The 14,751-nt window shown below is 36.2% G+C and overlaps 1 protein-coding gene across 10 annotated transcripts in view; it reads right to left on the minus strand.

Moving 5' to 3' along the window:
• The window catches only part of NRG3 (neuregulin 3), a 1,082,617-nt gene that overhangs the window by 130,860 nt on the left and 937,006 nt on the right, over positions 1-14,751 (minus strand). For 6 of the 10 annotated variants that reach the window (XM_082425707.1, XM_082425705.1, XM_082425706.1 and 3 more), the window contains exon 4: positions 1,314-1,340. In XM_082425707.1, coding sequence (XP_082281833.1) covers positions 1,314-1,340 — 27 coding nt within the window. Of the gene's footprint in view, positions 1-1,313; positions 1,341-11,658; positions 11,722-14,751 lie in introns of all 10 variants that reach the window. The other 4 variants (XM_082425700.1, XM_082425708.1, XM_082425703.1 and 1 more) reach the window with 2 other exon arrangements.

Consider the following 14,751-nt stretch of genomic DNA (forward strand, 5'->3'; position numbering starts at 1 on the left):
GTTCTTCTTTTTCAGAAAATGGGCCCACATTTTATCTAAATATGCAAACTATGAAACCCTGCAGTCATCCTTGAAAATCTCTCTTTTCTAACCTTCAACATCAATTCCTCTCAAATACTGGTTGCTATCACGTCCCCAATATCTGTCAGTTTTTCCTCTCACATTTTCCATTATCACAGGAGTCCAAGCTAATATCATCTTGCCTTGAATAGGTCTTTAGAAACTTTAAATTTTATATTTATCAGTTTTATTACCTAATTATCATCTGAAAGATTCCTAGACTGTAAGCTCCATCAAACCAGCTTTTATGGTCCATTTTTACTCACTATTTTATCTGTAGCATGTTGCATTTTTTCTTTGCTTAGAGTGAGCAACTGATAAATATTTGCTGAATTAATGGATTAATGGATAAATGAAAACAAGCAAATTTGTAAGTATTATCACAGAGAACATATGCAGGTATAAAGCAAGTATTCACATCTATATCATATAAGAGAAAAACCTGAAGTTCAACAAAAGCTGAGCAAGGAGAACCTATGAATTCGGATTCAAATTTGGGTCCTCAGTTTCACTAACTTTAACTCCTGAGTATCTTTCTATTTTAGTACCATGATGTCTATCAATCCTATGGAATGCTTTTTCTTTACATTTACTTATAATATAGACTCAGAAAAGTATGTCCAATTCTTAATGTAATTATCTGTGAGTATAGAAAATAATTACTGTGCAAGGTCTAATCCTTTTAAAAACACACCATTCTCTACAAATACTTTCAAAATAAATATTTTCACTTTGTAAATGAAAACATTTATAGAGCCCATACTCCAAAATTAAGATTGACCAAAATATATCCAAAGTAGTCATCATGCAAGAGGAAAAAAAAATAGAGCAGGAAATAACAAAAACTGATATTTTTAAACCATCACCATTATTTTCTACTATTTATTGAGTGTTTGCCATCTTGCAGACATTGTGCTAAGCAATTTATATGTGCAATAAAATAGGAACTATCATTATCCCTCTTTACAGATAAGAAAATTGAGAATTAGAGCAAACAATCAAATCCAGGAGCCAAATTCACCTTCTGTAAGGTTCCAAAGCTGCACTTAACATTAAATTGCCTTCCCAATAAGTAGTTAAGTCTTTCATTTTGAGCCATTACTTAGTGAAAAATCGACAAAAACATTTTTTACTATTAATAGTACCCGACAGTGAGACATTTCAATTATAATCAGATGGGGAAGGAGAACACTATATACATTATCAAACTTAGCTTTTTCTGGATATTTAAGGAGAAAATTGTTTAGTCTTACCCATGAATTCAATCCCCAAGTGGTCTGCTACACCGAAGTCAGCATATAAGAAAGGAAAACAGAAAAAGAAAAAAAGGTTAGAAAAAATTCCACACAGAAATCAATGCTTATAAGATTGGCCTTTCAAGGCAAGGACTGTGTCTCAATTGTAACACCATGTTTGCTTGCGAAAGATAATTTAGTTTGCCCACAATTAGGGGTGCTTTGAACACTGATTGGTATTTCCCAGTAGCCTGGAATTTAGATGGGATAATATTGCCGAGTATGCTAAGTATAAATTTAGCCAATAAAAAAGGAAAGAAAGAAAAAAAGAAAAAAAAAAAAAAAAAAGGAAGGAAGGAAGGGAGGGAGGGAGGGAGGGAGAAAGAAAAAAAAACTTCATATAAAGCATATCTGGAACTAAAGTTATTTTCAGAACTCATGATATTTTATGTAGAATAACTACTTGTTTAACATTAAACTTATTTTGAACCTTTATGTTAATAATATGTAGGTAAAGGACTTCTGCATGACAGGCCTTCACCAGGCACTCTTCACCTTCACAAAAAAGAAATGATGTTGGATCTTTTCCCTTTTATTTGTTAGATGAAGAAACTGTGCTTCATTGAGACTAAAAATCTTACATGAGGAAGACCCAGGGCATAAATCCAGTCTATCTGACCCTTTGGTCCTATGACCGTTAAACTTGATAGCACTTCCTATCAAAAACAAATGGTAGATGTGTCCATGTCTGTTCTATATTCCTATGGACAGCACACCATTTTGACCACCTAATGTCTGTGATCAATAGAGGGATAAACTGGGCCCTGCTATATCCAGCCATTCAACTTTGGAGATTTGTTTATTTAAATGGTGCTTTCTTTTAATCATTCAGTTATTCACTTATTCACTTTTAAAATTCATTGCATTATTTAATGATGATTTCTGTTGTAGTAATATGTTTCTTAAATGAGAATAAACGAAAAAAGAAAACCAGTATTCCTAAGATCATGTTTATTTCCAAGACTAATTTCTGGGCTCCCTTTTATGACTTCTCTATTTAGGAAAGATTTTCTTTTTAAAAAATATGCATTTAGTTATCTTGAATATTTCAATGCCTTTCTTATTTGTAAATAACTCATCTTTAAATTCTATTGTGGTAAAAAATATATAACATAAACCTTGTCATTTTGACAAATTTTCAGTGTACAATTCAGTGGTGTTAATTACATTCAAAATGTTGTGTAACCATGACCAATATATTTCCAAAACTTTTCTATCACTCCGAAGAGAAACTCTACCCACTAAGAAATAATTTCCCATTTTCCCCTCCCTGCCCTGTTCCTGGCAACCTCTAATCTACTTTACGTATCTATGAATCTGCCTGTAAATAGTTCATTTTTTAAGTGATTAGGAATTAACTTTAATTGAGAAATATCTCATATAAAGAACTATGGCAATGATGTTTTTTAAAAGTCGATGCATTGCTTCCTTTCCATGGCATTTTTTACCTGCTTAATATATACTATGATAGCTATCTAGCACACTTTCATAGAAAGACAAGATTTTTGTTCGCAAGTAATTCAGAAATCAGTGGGAGCCCACAGAGAGAAAGCTTTGAAAATTCTTTGTGATAGTGCTATAATGGAAAACGAGAAAATGTGCATTGGATAGAGTGGCCAAGAATCCATAAAAGCGTGCTCCTGGGAGGAGGAGAATGTACTTTTTGAATGGAGACTGTAGAAAAGTTGGCTAGACCATGTTTGGGTTCTTGTGTGAAAAAAATCTTCATGATTGTGTGCACTTAGGACACTAGAGAGAGACTAGAATTGTGGTATTTTAAAGCAGGGATTTGGGTGAGATTACCTATCATGAGACTAAAAGAAAAAAAAAAAAAGATTGGGAATAAAAAAACCTCCTGCCTACAGCCAGAACAGCCATTAGCCCTAGCCTGTTTGAACAAGAGCTTTCTAGTAGAATATATAAGATAGATAACCAGCAAGGACCTACTGTATAGCACAGGGAACTCTAATCAATATTCTGTGATAACCTATATGAGAAAAGAATCTGAAAAAGAATGAATATATGTATATGTATAACCGAATCACTTTGCTGTACACCTGAAACTAACACAACATTGTAAATCAACTATACTCCAATAAAATTAAAAAATAAAATAAAATAAAATAAAATAAAATTGATGTGGTACAATGGAATATTATCCAGCCTTAAGAAAGAATAATGCCATCTGCAGCAACATGGATGGACCTAGAAATTATCATACTAAGTGAAATAAGTCAGAAAGAGAAAGACAAATACCATATGATATCACTTATATGTGGAATCTGAAATATGACACAAATGAACTTATTTATGAAACAAAAAGAGACTCACACATAGAAAACAAAGTTATGGTTACCAAAGGGGAAAGGGACCAAAGGGATAAAGTAGGAGTCTGGGATTAGCAGGTACAAACTACTACACATAAAACAGATAAACAACAAGCTCCTACTATATAGCACAGGGAACTATATTCAATGTCCTCTAATAAACCATAATGGAAAAGAATATGAAAAAGAATATGTGTATATATATATATATATATATATATATATATATATATATAACTGAATCACTGCTATATACCAGAAACTAATACAACACTGTTAAATCAACTGTACTTCAATTAAAAAAAAAAGAACTTTCTAGTAGAACTGAGATGGCTCAGAAATGGCTGGCTGTAGTCTGTTTTGCTGGCAAGTATAACCAATGGTCACTCTTCATTCTTCCCACAACCTTGGTGGGTCCATCTCTATATGAGAGAGGGGATATGGACAATCAGGTTTTGTAAGTCTGGAAACTGCATGAAGAAATGAGTGGCAAGTTTGATAAATTTGAGGGCAATCTAAACACTTTAAACCAGAATGAATTCATAACCAGTAAAAGGAACAGATATCAGAATTTTAAAATTATTCAAATACTAAACGGTGTAAGTAGATGTCTTAAGAGAAAGGAAATCTGTCTACTCTTAACATAGCAGAAAAGTTACATCTAATTATTAGAGTAGTAGTTCTCAGAAGTACTGCCAAGCAACATGGCATTATATTCTTAGATTTTATAGAGAAATTATTTACTTTTTATAATAACATTCATGAAGACTGGCACTACTGAAACATACAAATAAAAAGTTAGATCTTATTTAAAATTTCCCTCTTTCTCTCTCTCTCTCCCTCTCTCTCTCCCTCTCTCACCACACACACACACACACACACACACACACACACACACACACATTTCCATTCTTTTATTAAAATGCTAAACAATGATCATTATTGCAGGTTTAAAGATACTGACAGGATTTGTTAACAGACAAAAGGATTGGTGAAAATCCATGAAATTGCATGACAGAAAAGCAATTAATTTTGTCAACTGAGTCACACAGAACATAAACCACAATACTTCTCGTAACCCTTCACTGGCTAATTCTTAAAGCAAACAGCGTTCCTGGGGATATTCAGGTCTGCACGAAAACATCAAGAGGAATGTGATGAGAATGAATCAATTAATTACTCATTTATTCATTCACTCAACAAACCATGTGCCAAGAACTGTGCAGATATTGGGATGAAGGAGGAGGCAAATAACTTCAAGAAAAACAGTTTGATCTTCCCTATGGCAAGTATTAGAATGTATAATTCCCATTTCTTTTATAGTCTGATGAACTTTTATATGTAAAAATTGCAGTTCTTTGGGAATATTGCACCCTTTGATTATATAGTAGTGGCTAAGATATACTGAGCACTTACTACATGCCAGTAACTGCTTCAAGTATTAACTCACAGAAACTTATAAGATTGTCATGATCCTCATTTTACAGATGAGGAACAGAGGCACACAGAGGTCAACAAACTTTCCCAAAACTACACTGTTGGTAAGTAGTAGAAACACAACTGAGCCTAAGCTTCTTGACTTTCAGCCACCAGTCATTCTCAGGGTTTACTTATGCCCTCCCTATGAAGAAAAAGCTAATTTTTACAAAATCATCAGGTAATAAGACGTTCAGGGAGGAGTTATTTAATCCACTTAAGAGAACAAATTGTTTTCAAGTATCCTCAGGCACTGTAGAAGCACTACTTATTTATTTGCTCACCCCTAGTTTATTGATGAAGTGTCCAATATAAGCTAGGTAGAGGGGGATTCCCTCTCTGCAAGGAACCAAACTGGCAAATCATTAACATCTTTTCATTGGTTCCTAGGGAGATTTCTTCATAACGAGCCTGGCCTAATTGAAGTTATTTGTTTGTACCTATAGCAAGGGATATACGGAGTTGTGTCTGAATATGTGCCAGACATTGAACCAAATAATCTTCAAATTGGCAATACACTTAACAAATGCCAGCAGCTCTGCCTGAAACGTGCTTAAGATTTGAGGGCTACGGAAGTGACCAGGGAGACAAACTTAACATGCTATAAAGTCAAAAACTCCAGGAAATTCAAGGCCCACATGTTTCCAACATGTCCATAATTCTTTTTTTTTTTTTGGCCACGTGGCATGTGGGATCTTAGTTCCCCAACCAGGGATCGAACCCATGCCCCCTGCAGTGGAATAGTGGAATCTTAACCACTGGACTGCCAGGGAAGTCCCTCAAAGCTTCTTATCTATATGTTGACAGACAGACAATCAGGGGCTACAAATAGTTCCCTCAATCTGGGCAGAATGAGGAAAAGCAACCAAAAACAATCCTTGACTTGATTCCAATCTCAGGGCGAGATGAGACAAGTTGTCCAGCCTGTGATGAGGAACCCCTGCAATGCAGCACCGGGACGATGCAACATGAATGTGAGTTTCAGTGTCACTCTTATATTAAAAGTAACTGAACAGTTAGTTCTATCATAGAGTAGTTCCAAATGGGGTGATTTAAGCCCTTGTTCCAGGGGATGTGGAAAAACATGTTATATGAAAATATTATTCTGTGTTTTAAAAAGTTAGAATAGTCGCTTAAAGTTCAACAGGCTTCTCCACTGCAAGAATCCCTAAAGGTCTTCATGTGTGTGCCAAGACTCCCCAGGTGGAGTATTTCCCAACTTGATGTAAGCAACCACCTTGTTATGAAGCACTCTGCGGTAGTGATCTATCATAGTACCCGCGCTGGGAAATATGTCCCATATAAGTGTGGAGGAAACTAGCCACTCAACTATAAAATATGTCATTTTATAAATGGTTTATCTTAATCACTGAACTGAAATCTGTCACTCTGTAGATTCTACCCTCAGATCCATGTCAAATGACTTTTCAGTGGTGACACTTTAGGATGAGGTAGTCCATCACAACTAAGAAGACTAAATTGGATTTATGAAGATGGGAAGCTGGGTCTTGAACATCTGCTGACTCCTGACACCTGTGCTTATCATTCTCTAGTAGTTTCTAGAATCGCTGTAAAGAGATGTAACTGTGTCATGCTTCACCAGTGGATCATCGCATTTTGCTTGCTCCTGGAGAAGATCATGGACAAGGTGATGAGATGTCACACGTCAAGGCACTGTCATGTATGTCCCAGTTTATTATAACAAGACAGGTAAACTAGGAAAGGCTGGGATAGACTCTAAGGTTTCTGATTAGGAGGGTAAGGGCTGAGTGTGGACCTGGCTGTGATTGCTGAGGGAAGCTACAGTCTAGAAGCAATCCATGGGATCCACAGAATATATACCTTTCAAAAAGATTAAGGTGACATAGGGTGGGGGAATAGGGCTCACAACAGGCTCCCAGAGCATATAACTGTTCACCAGAGGGAAGTGACACTTGGCAGTCACTAAGACAATGTGACAACTGGGAGCCGAGAATAGCCAGATGTGAATCTCTCAGGCCTTGGGTCCCGCAACAGGGAGGGAAGGAGAGCTGGCAAGAGTGTGAGCTCACTCCTGCAGGGTGAGGAAGGAAAGGCCCTTTCCAGGCACTGCATTCCATTCTATCATGTTGTCCTAAAAGGAGAGGGCTATTATCAGATTATCCTTTTTCCAGCTACTTAGTGCAAGAGTTTGGATATGAATGCAGGTTAGATTCTAACCTCCATGCTCCCTCCATTAAATCATGCTACCTTATTAAACAGGTAATTTTATTTTTATCAGCACACATATATATTTGATCTTAAAATTTCTACATTTAAAACATTTTTTTTTAAAAATTTATTTTTGGCTGTGCTGTGTCTTCATTGCTGTGCATGAACTTTCTCTAGTTGCGGCGACCGGGGGCTACTCTTTGTTGCAGTGCGCGGGCTTCTCATTGTGGTGGCTTCTCTTGTTGTGAAGCACGGGCTCTAGGCACGTGGGCTTCAGTAGTTGTGGCACGTGGGCTCAGTAGTTGTGGCTCACGGGATCTAGAGCACAGGCTCAGTAGTTGTGGCGCATGGGCTTAGTTGCTCCGCGGCATGTGGGATCTTCCCGGACCAGGGCTCGAACCTGTGTCCCCTGCGTTGGCAGGCAGATTCTTAACCACTGTGCCACCAGGGAAGTCCAAAATTTTTACATGTTTATGAATAAAATTTGGACAGTAAAACATCATATTAATGAAAAGAAAATGATACGTTTCTTATTACATTTTAAAACTAATTCCTGTTAAATTTTTATTCTAGTTCTTTCTGGTCTTCTCTCTGTACATGTAAAATAAGTTTAAAGTCAATTTTACACAAAATCACCTTGCCTCATGGGCCTAAGTCAGAGGACTCTGTGTGGCCACTTCAGCTCTATAATCCCAATCCCACTCCTACTTGTATCATATCAGAACTGACAGTTTTTTCTACAGTTGAGAGTAAGTCCTGACATTAATACTGTGACCAGCCTCACACCAGACAGGTCATCAATCATGGAGAAGTAAAACCACTTTTCCAGTAGAGCACATAGCCCCATTCTCCCTTCCACGGGCCTTGTAATGAAACATGACCTCTTAATTTTTCTTCTCAAAAGCTCTGTTACGGATTCCTCTTGAACAGAGACACTTCTATTTCACATTCCTCTCTCATCCTCTAAATAAAAATATTCGTTTGTATCAAAGGAGGAGAAGCAAGCAGCCATGGAGACTGCCACATGTTCATGCAGCGCAAACTCAAGATGGGCATTCCGCTCCATGAAATCAAATAACAAATCAGAGTTACAACTGAGGTTTATGAGTGACACTTTGTTTAGGCTGCTCCTCAAGGATGAATCTTGCCTAAATAGCTTGTAGAATTTTCTAGTGAAAACATCTTAGAACATTAGACTTAAAATGATTTCATGTTCAAAAAATAAACAAATGGGACCTAATGAAACTTCAAAGCTTTTGCACAGCAAAGGAAACCATAAACAAGACGAAAAGACAACCCTCAGAATGGGAGAAAATATTTGCAAACGAATCAACGGACAAAGGATTAATCTCCAAAATATATAAACAGCTCATGCAGCTCAATATTAAAGAAACAAACACCCCAATCCAAAAATGGGCAGAAGACCTAAATAGACATTTCTCCAAAGAAGACATACAGACGGCCACGAAGCACATGAAAAGATGCTCAACATCACTAATTATTAGAGAAATGCAAATCAAAACTACAATGAGGTATCACCTCACACCACTTAGAATGGGCATCATCAGAAAATCTACAAACAACAAATGCTGGAGAGGGTGTGGAGAAAAGGGAACCCTCTTGCACTGTTGGTGGGAATGTAAATTGATACAGCCACTATGGAAAACAATATGGAGGTTCCTTAAAAAACTAAAAATAGAATTACCATATGACCCAGCAATCCCACTACTGGGCATATACCCAGAGAAAACCGTAATTCAAAAAGACACATGCACCCGAATGTTCATTGCAGCACTATTTACAATAGCCAGGTCATGGAAGCAACCTAAATGCCCATCAACAGACGAATGGATAAAGAAGATGTGGTACATATATACAATGGAATATTACTCAGCCATAAAAAGGAACGAAATTGAGTCATTTGTTGAGACGTGGAGGGATCTAGAGACTGTCATACAGAGTGAAGTAAGAAAGAGAAAAACAAATATCGTATATTAACGCATGTTTGTGGAACCTAGAAAAATGGTACAGATGAGCCGGTTTGCAGGGCAGAAGTTGAGACACAGATGTAGAGAACAGACATATGGACACCAAGGGGGGAAAACTGCGGTGGGGTGGGGATGGTGGTGTGCTGAATTGGGCGATTGGGATTGACATGTATACACTGATGTGTATAAAATTGATGACTAATAAGAACCTGCAGTATAAAAAAACAAAACAACTAATACTAAACTTTCATTGGGTTATTTGTATGGAAATATGTTAATATAAATGTTTCAGACATTACATGAAATTTCTAAAAATCTTATATGTTCTGGTATAATGTTATAAGTCATAATCCTAGTTATTACTTTAAGAGGTATATCTCAGAAATAACTAATTTTCTTGTCAACTGCATTATTATGCACTTTCATCAAATCTTTAACCGTGGTCATTTTTAAGTCTTTTGTCATTTACAGACAGTTCTGGGTGTACTCTGATGCTTTTGCAAATATGTTCCTATAAAAGGGTTTCATCTTCAAGAAATTCATGGAAAAGACTCTGAAAAGTACAGGTTTCTGGTAACTGACTGTACTGCTGAACTCAATGAATAAGCATTTTCAGAACTCTAATGAAAAACTGATGAACTCATAAAAGTGCTAACAAAAGATCAAGATTAAAAAAAATTAATTACATGCGACTGAGTGAAATGATGAGGATGAGTATAATTTTTGTGACTTTCTGTTTGAATTAAAAAAAAAAAATCCCACAAGGACTCAGAGGCAAAGAATATACAAATCAATTTTCATTGCAAAGTAAAGGAGCTGTTACAGTGGAGGATTACTGGACTGAATGTCAATATTATGACATAGTATGAGTGTGTTTCATGTTTGGTAATTGCAATCATTGTTGCTTCTGTTGTGGTCATCCATGTACAATGCTTGGTGTCAGTCTATTTATCTCTTGTAAAAATAAAATACAGTGTGTGTGTGTGAAAAAAATAAAAAATAAAAAAAATAAAAACCACAAAAAAAATGATTTCATGGTCACAATTATTGATTAAAGAATTAAATAAGAATTATCATTATATAGAAGAATTCTTCATTCAAAAAATACTGCTATTTTGGTTATGTAATTGATGATAGCAAATTTGTATAGGTGAATGCACTAGGGGTTTTTGTTCCTGAAATACCCCAGCTCTTGTCATATTTTATCAACTTTCTCAACTTCTCATATTTTCTCACTGGGAACTTCCACACACATTATTTTATATAACTTTAAAAATTAGCCTGTAAAGTAGTGCTACTGACCCCCATTTAATAGGTGAAGAAAATAAGCTTTGTGAAAAACTAAAGGCCATATTTATAGATGCCTATATTCTGAGGGTGGAAAACTATCTCAAATCCCAGGAGTGAATGGTCATTATTTCTCTTTCTCACTGATTTATCACTCCAGCCTATCAAAATCTGACATTTTGTTGATGCTCAATAAATATTTATTGAATGAATGAAATGCCATCTGAGTCAGCCCCTTTGCCCACTGCATGTGATATTTTGAATTCCTTTAGAGCACATCCAGGCTGTTTTCCGTCACCTCAGTTTTTGAGGATTCCAATGATCATTACACCTCTGGGTGCAACTCTTTCGATATTGAAAAAACAATACCATAAATGTTTCTAGAACACCCCCCATATGGAAGTACTACATTTAATTACTACTTACATGAGTCTACAATTCTGGAGTCCAAATATCACCAGATTACTGAAAGTGTCCAACACATGTATACCTTTGTCACATAATTTTTGTATGTAACTTAGGATTCATGTGAACAAGTGGTCAATTATCAGGAAAAAGTATTCAATTTTCCATGGTAATTAAAATAGTATTATATATGCTATTTAAGGGCTTACTTCTTAATAATGTCAAACTATTTAAGCAATCTTTGAAATAGTTGTTTTGTACACTTTTACAGATTGTAACTTTTCAACTTCAATCCATTTTATTATCAATGAAGACATACAGAAGAGATTAAGGTTGGTAGATGTAAGGATTATAATAAAATAGGGGAACGTCTACTCAAAAAAGAAGTAAAAGAAAGGAAAGAAAGAAGCATATAGCAATCAGCATTATTTGTGCTTGCAGTTGACATGCTAATTAATTAAAGCCTTTGTTAACAAATTGTTTTAGTACTATGCTTTTAATCATATTCCTAAATTCAAAATTGCAATAGCTTCATGATGAATACTAATTCAGAAAATGATGGACACATTTTAAGAAACATTGCTCTGAAATGAATTCTCCTAAGCAAAGAGCAAAAAACCTAACTCCCACCTCCCAACAGATGACAGCTTTGGTAGCATGGAGATCCCAACAAAGGTATCTTCTGCTTCCCATCTGCCAAAAATAGAGGGACCAAAGAGAAAGATTAGCCAAGAGGTAGAAGATTCTTGGTCCTGGACCAACTGTCCAAGGTATTTATCTGGAACACCGAAATGCAGGGAAGTAACGGAGCTGGCAAAAAGCCTCATTCATGATGAAGTAAAGAAAAGAGCAAGTCCACGCCAAGGAAATAGCAAAGATAATTCAAACTAGGAGGCAAGTTAAGGTCATAATCAGGAAGAGGTACTTTTATGTTAGGACTCAGGAAACTGATAGCATCCGAGAAAGTGCAACTTATGATAGGCTGGGCTAACTGTTTCAGGGCTAAGACCCAAAACAAGCCTGTGTGTTGGAAGCTTACTCTTAAGTGATGCCTGATGCCATCAAGAAATGATGTGGGACAAGACAACACAAGACAGACCTGGCACTTTTGTACTTTCCTTTTGGTAACCACTCTTTAGGTTGGGTTCATATTTTGTGGCAGGCAATTGTGGCCTCTGAATGGTAGGCTTGTCCATTGTCATTGCCTCTGGCTTTGCTCTATATTATTTTACGTAAAGGTATTTATTTGTATGGAAAAATATATTGCATGACAAATAGTTCTTCAAATGCAGAAGGTAGCTGGCTATTTAAAGCTTTTCTGTAGGAAATCACTTCAAATATGAGAAAGAAGTCACCCATTTTTCCTAACTCTAAGCATTCTGTTCTACCAGCACTTCCCCCAAATAGGCCCATACCCACACATCTCATGTTTTTATTCCAGCAATTACACTAGCCTTGAATATCTTTCCTGATGGACTCTCAAGTCTTCCTCCTACAAACTCAGTCTGTCTTTCAAGGACCACTTCCTCCTGAAGCCATCTCTGAAAGCCTGAAATAACATAACCTGCTCTGTTTTTCTATGAATGATAATGGGATCTGTATTTAGGAGTAGGATTATTGTGCACTGAATTATAACTTGTAGAGATATACCTATACCATAACTGATTAGGAAAACTAGGATCTTTTGCCTGGCCCTTCTTCACTTCCCCTTCTGCCTTTCAAATAGCAGATGGAAAGTGTTTATTGAATCTTTTTCATAACCCCACCAATTTTCTTTCTCAATGAGGTATATCGTTATGAGATTTTTTTAAAAAGTAAATCATGCTTATAAACTATAATGCTTTCTCTCAGGCTAGGTTTTCTACCTTAGTCTTCCAGATTTTCTGGACACTTCCAATAGGTTTCCATTAAAACACACACACACACACACACACACACACACACACACACACACACATAAACTATATTTCGAGTTACATAGTTTATTCCTCACTGAATTGTGAATCACTTGCAGGGAACAAAAAAAAAAAGAAAGAAAGAGGAAAGTCTTTTCTTTTCCTCTTCTATCACCTCAATGAACTGAGATGTTCAGGCAAGTGACTACTTATATAAGAAGTTCTTATTTTAATGTTCTTTGGGAGAAGAGGGAAGCACTGGTAGCTACTGAGGTTGCAGAGAAAAGCCTCAACGAGGCTTTTATCCACAGCCATCCATGGCAGCCATGTTCTCTCCTGTGCTCATCCCCTGCCTCTGTTCCATACATAAACTCAGCTCCATTCGTGGAATGAAAGAAAGTGCTTCAACGCAACATGCTTTTTAGAGCTCCTGATCTTTGGAAGAACTGCTTTCTCTTGCTCTTTTCAGACTCAGCTCAAACAATTCCCCAAGAGGTGCCCTTTCTAATAACACTTTGCTCTTTCAATTCTATCTTGCGGTCATTTGTCTGGCAGTCTCGCCTCCTTCCAGATTATGTGCCCTACCTAGCAGGTAGTAAATGCTCAAAGCATTTTTGTTGACTGAATCCACAAATAGATGGAAAATGAGTATCTGAATAAATCAATAGATTTATTTGTTTAAATGCACATACTCATGGTGCCTAATATTTGGTATTGTGTTCTTAAAATGATACATAAAATCAGGCAACTGGGAAGAAAACTTGGCAACCCTACGGTTTCTATTACTAATTTTGTTTCTTTGCTTCATTCATTCTGACAAGTTAACATTCCAATATTGGGGAACATCTTAATTTTATATTTAATGCTGTAATTTTTTTGTAAAAAGCACTGGTATGGGAATAGTTTCATAGCTTATGATCCTTATGCTGGATATTTCTATTACCAAGTTTAAAAGTCACAACAATTTAGACTTATAAACCCCTGAACACCTGGGAATACTCGATAATGAGCACAACAGACAACACACTTGGGCTCACTAATGGATTAATTTATTACTTTTGCAGACTTAAAATGTAGCAATTTTTTTCCCCCTAAATGCATAACCAGCTGAGGGTGTTATTTGGTTCATTTAAATGCAAAGAACAATTCTTCTTTTGCTACCTGCTTCCTAAATCTATTAAGTAGTTAATAACATAGGACTAATGTAAGCTTCTTTTATTTAACAGAAATAAAGAAATGGAAATTAAACTGGTAGAGCCTTCTCCCAATAATGGCTTACCCCAGAGTAGCTGAATTATTCTTCGTAGTGTAGAAAAGCCAGGGAAAGCGTCTTTATTAAAATAATGGAAGAAACTATTATCTAATTTTGCCTATAATTAGCTGGGAACCCAGTGGAATCCAGGCATTTTGAAGTTCTCACCCTCATCCTCCCACCACCCTCTTCTATAGTCTTGATAACTCTCTCTGTGTGTTTTCTAGATATGTGGATAAAAATAATCACTCTGCTGGGCAGCCTATTAGTGAGATAACCTTTTCAAAATGCTGTGTGGATGTCAAAAGCTGAGTATGGATGAATTTATAAAGTTCTAATTTTACATCACTTAGACATTAGCAAAGCTAATGAATAGAGTCTACAATGTTATTCCCCAAAACTACCATCTACAAATGATAGACTTGTGAGTCTATATGACATCCTGCTGACTCATCCTCACAGCATCCTTTCTGCAGATAATAATTTACAGATGAGGAAACTGAGATTCAGAAAGGTGGACTAATTTGCTCAAGATGGGCTAATTTGCTTCCCAAGATGGGAAGCACATAACTTCAT

Source organism: Balaenoptera physalus, assembly GCF_965194825.1.
Source record: "Balaenoptera physalus genome assembly, chromosome: 14".
Lineage (NCBI taxonomy): Eukaryota > Metazoa > Chordata > Mammalia > Artiodactyla > Balaenopteridae > Balaenoptera > Balaenoptera physalus.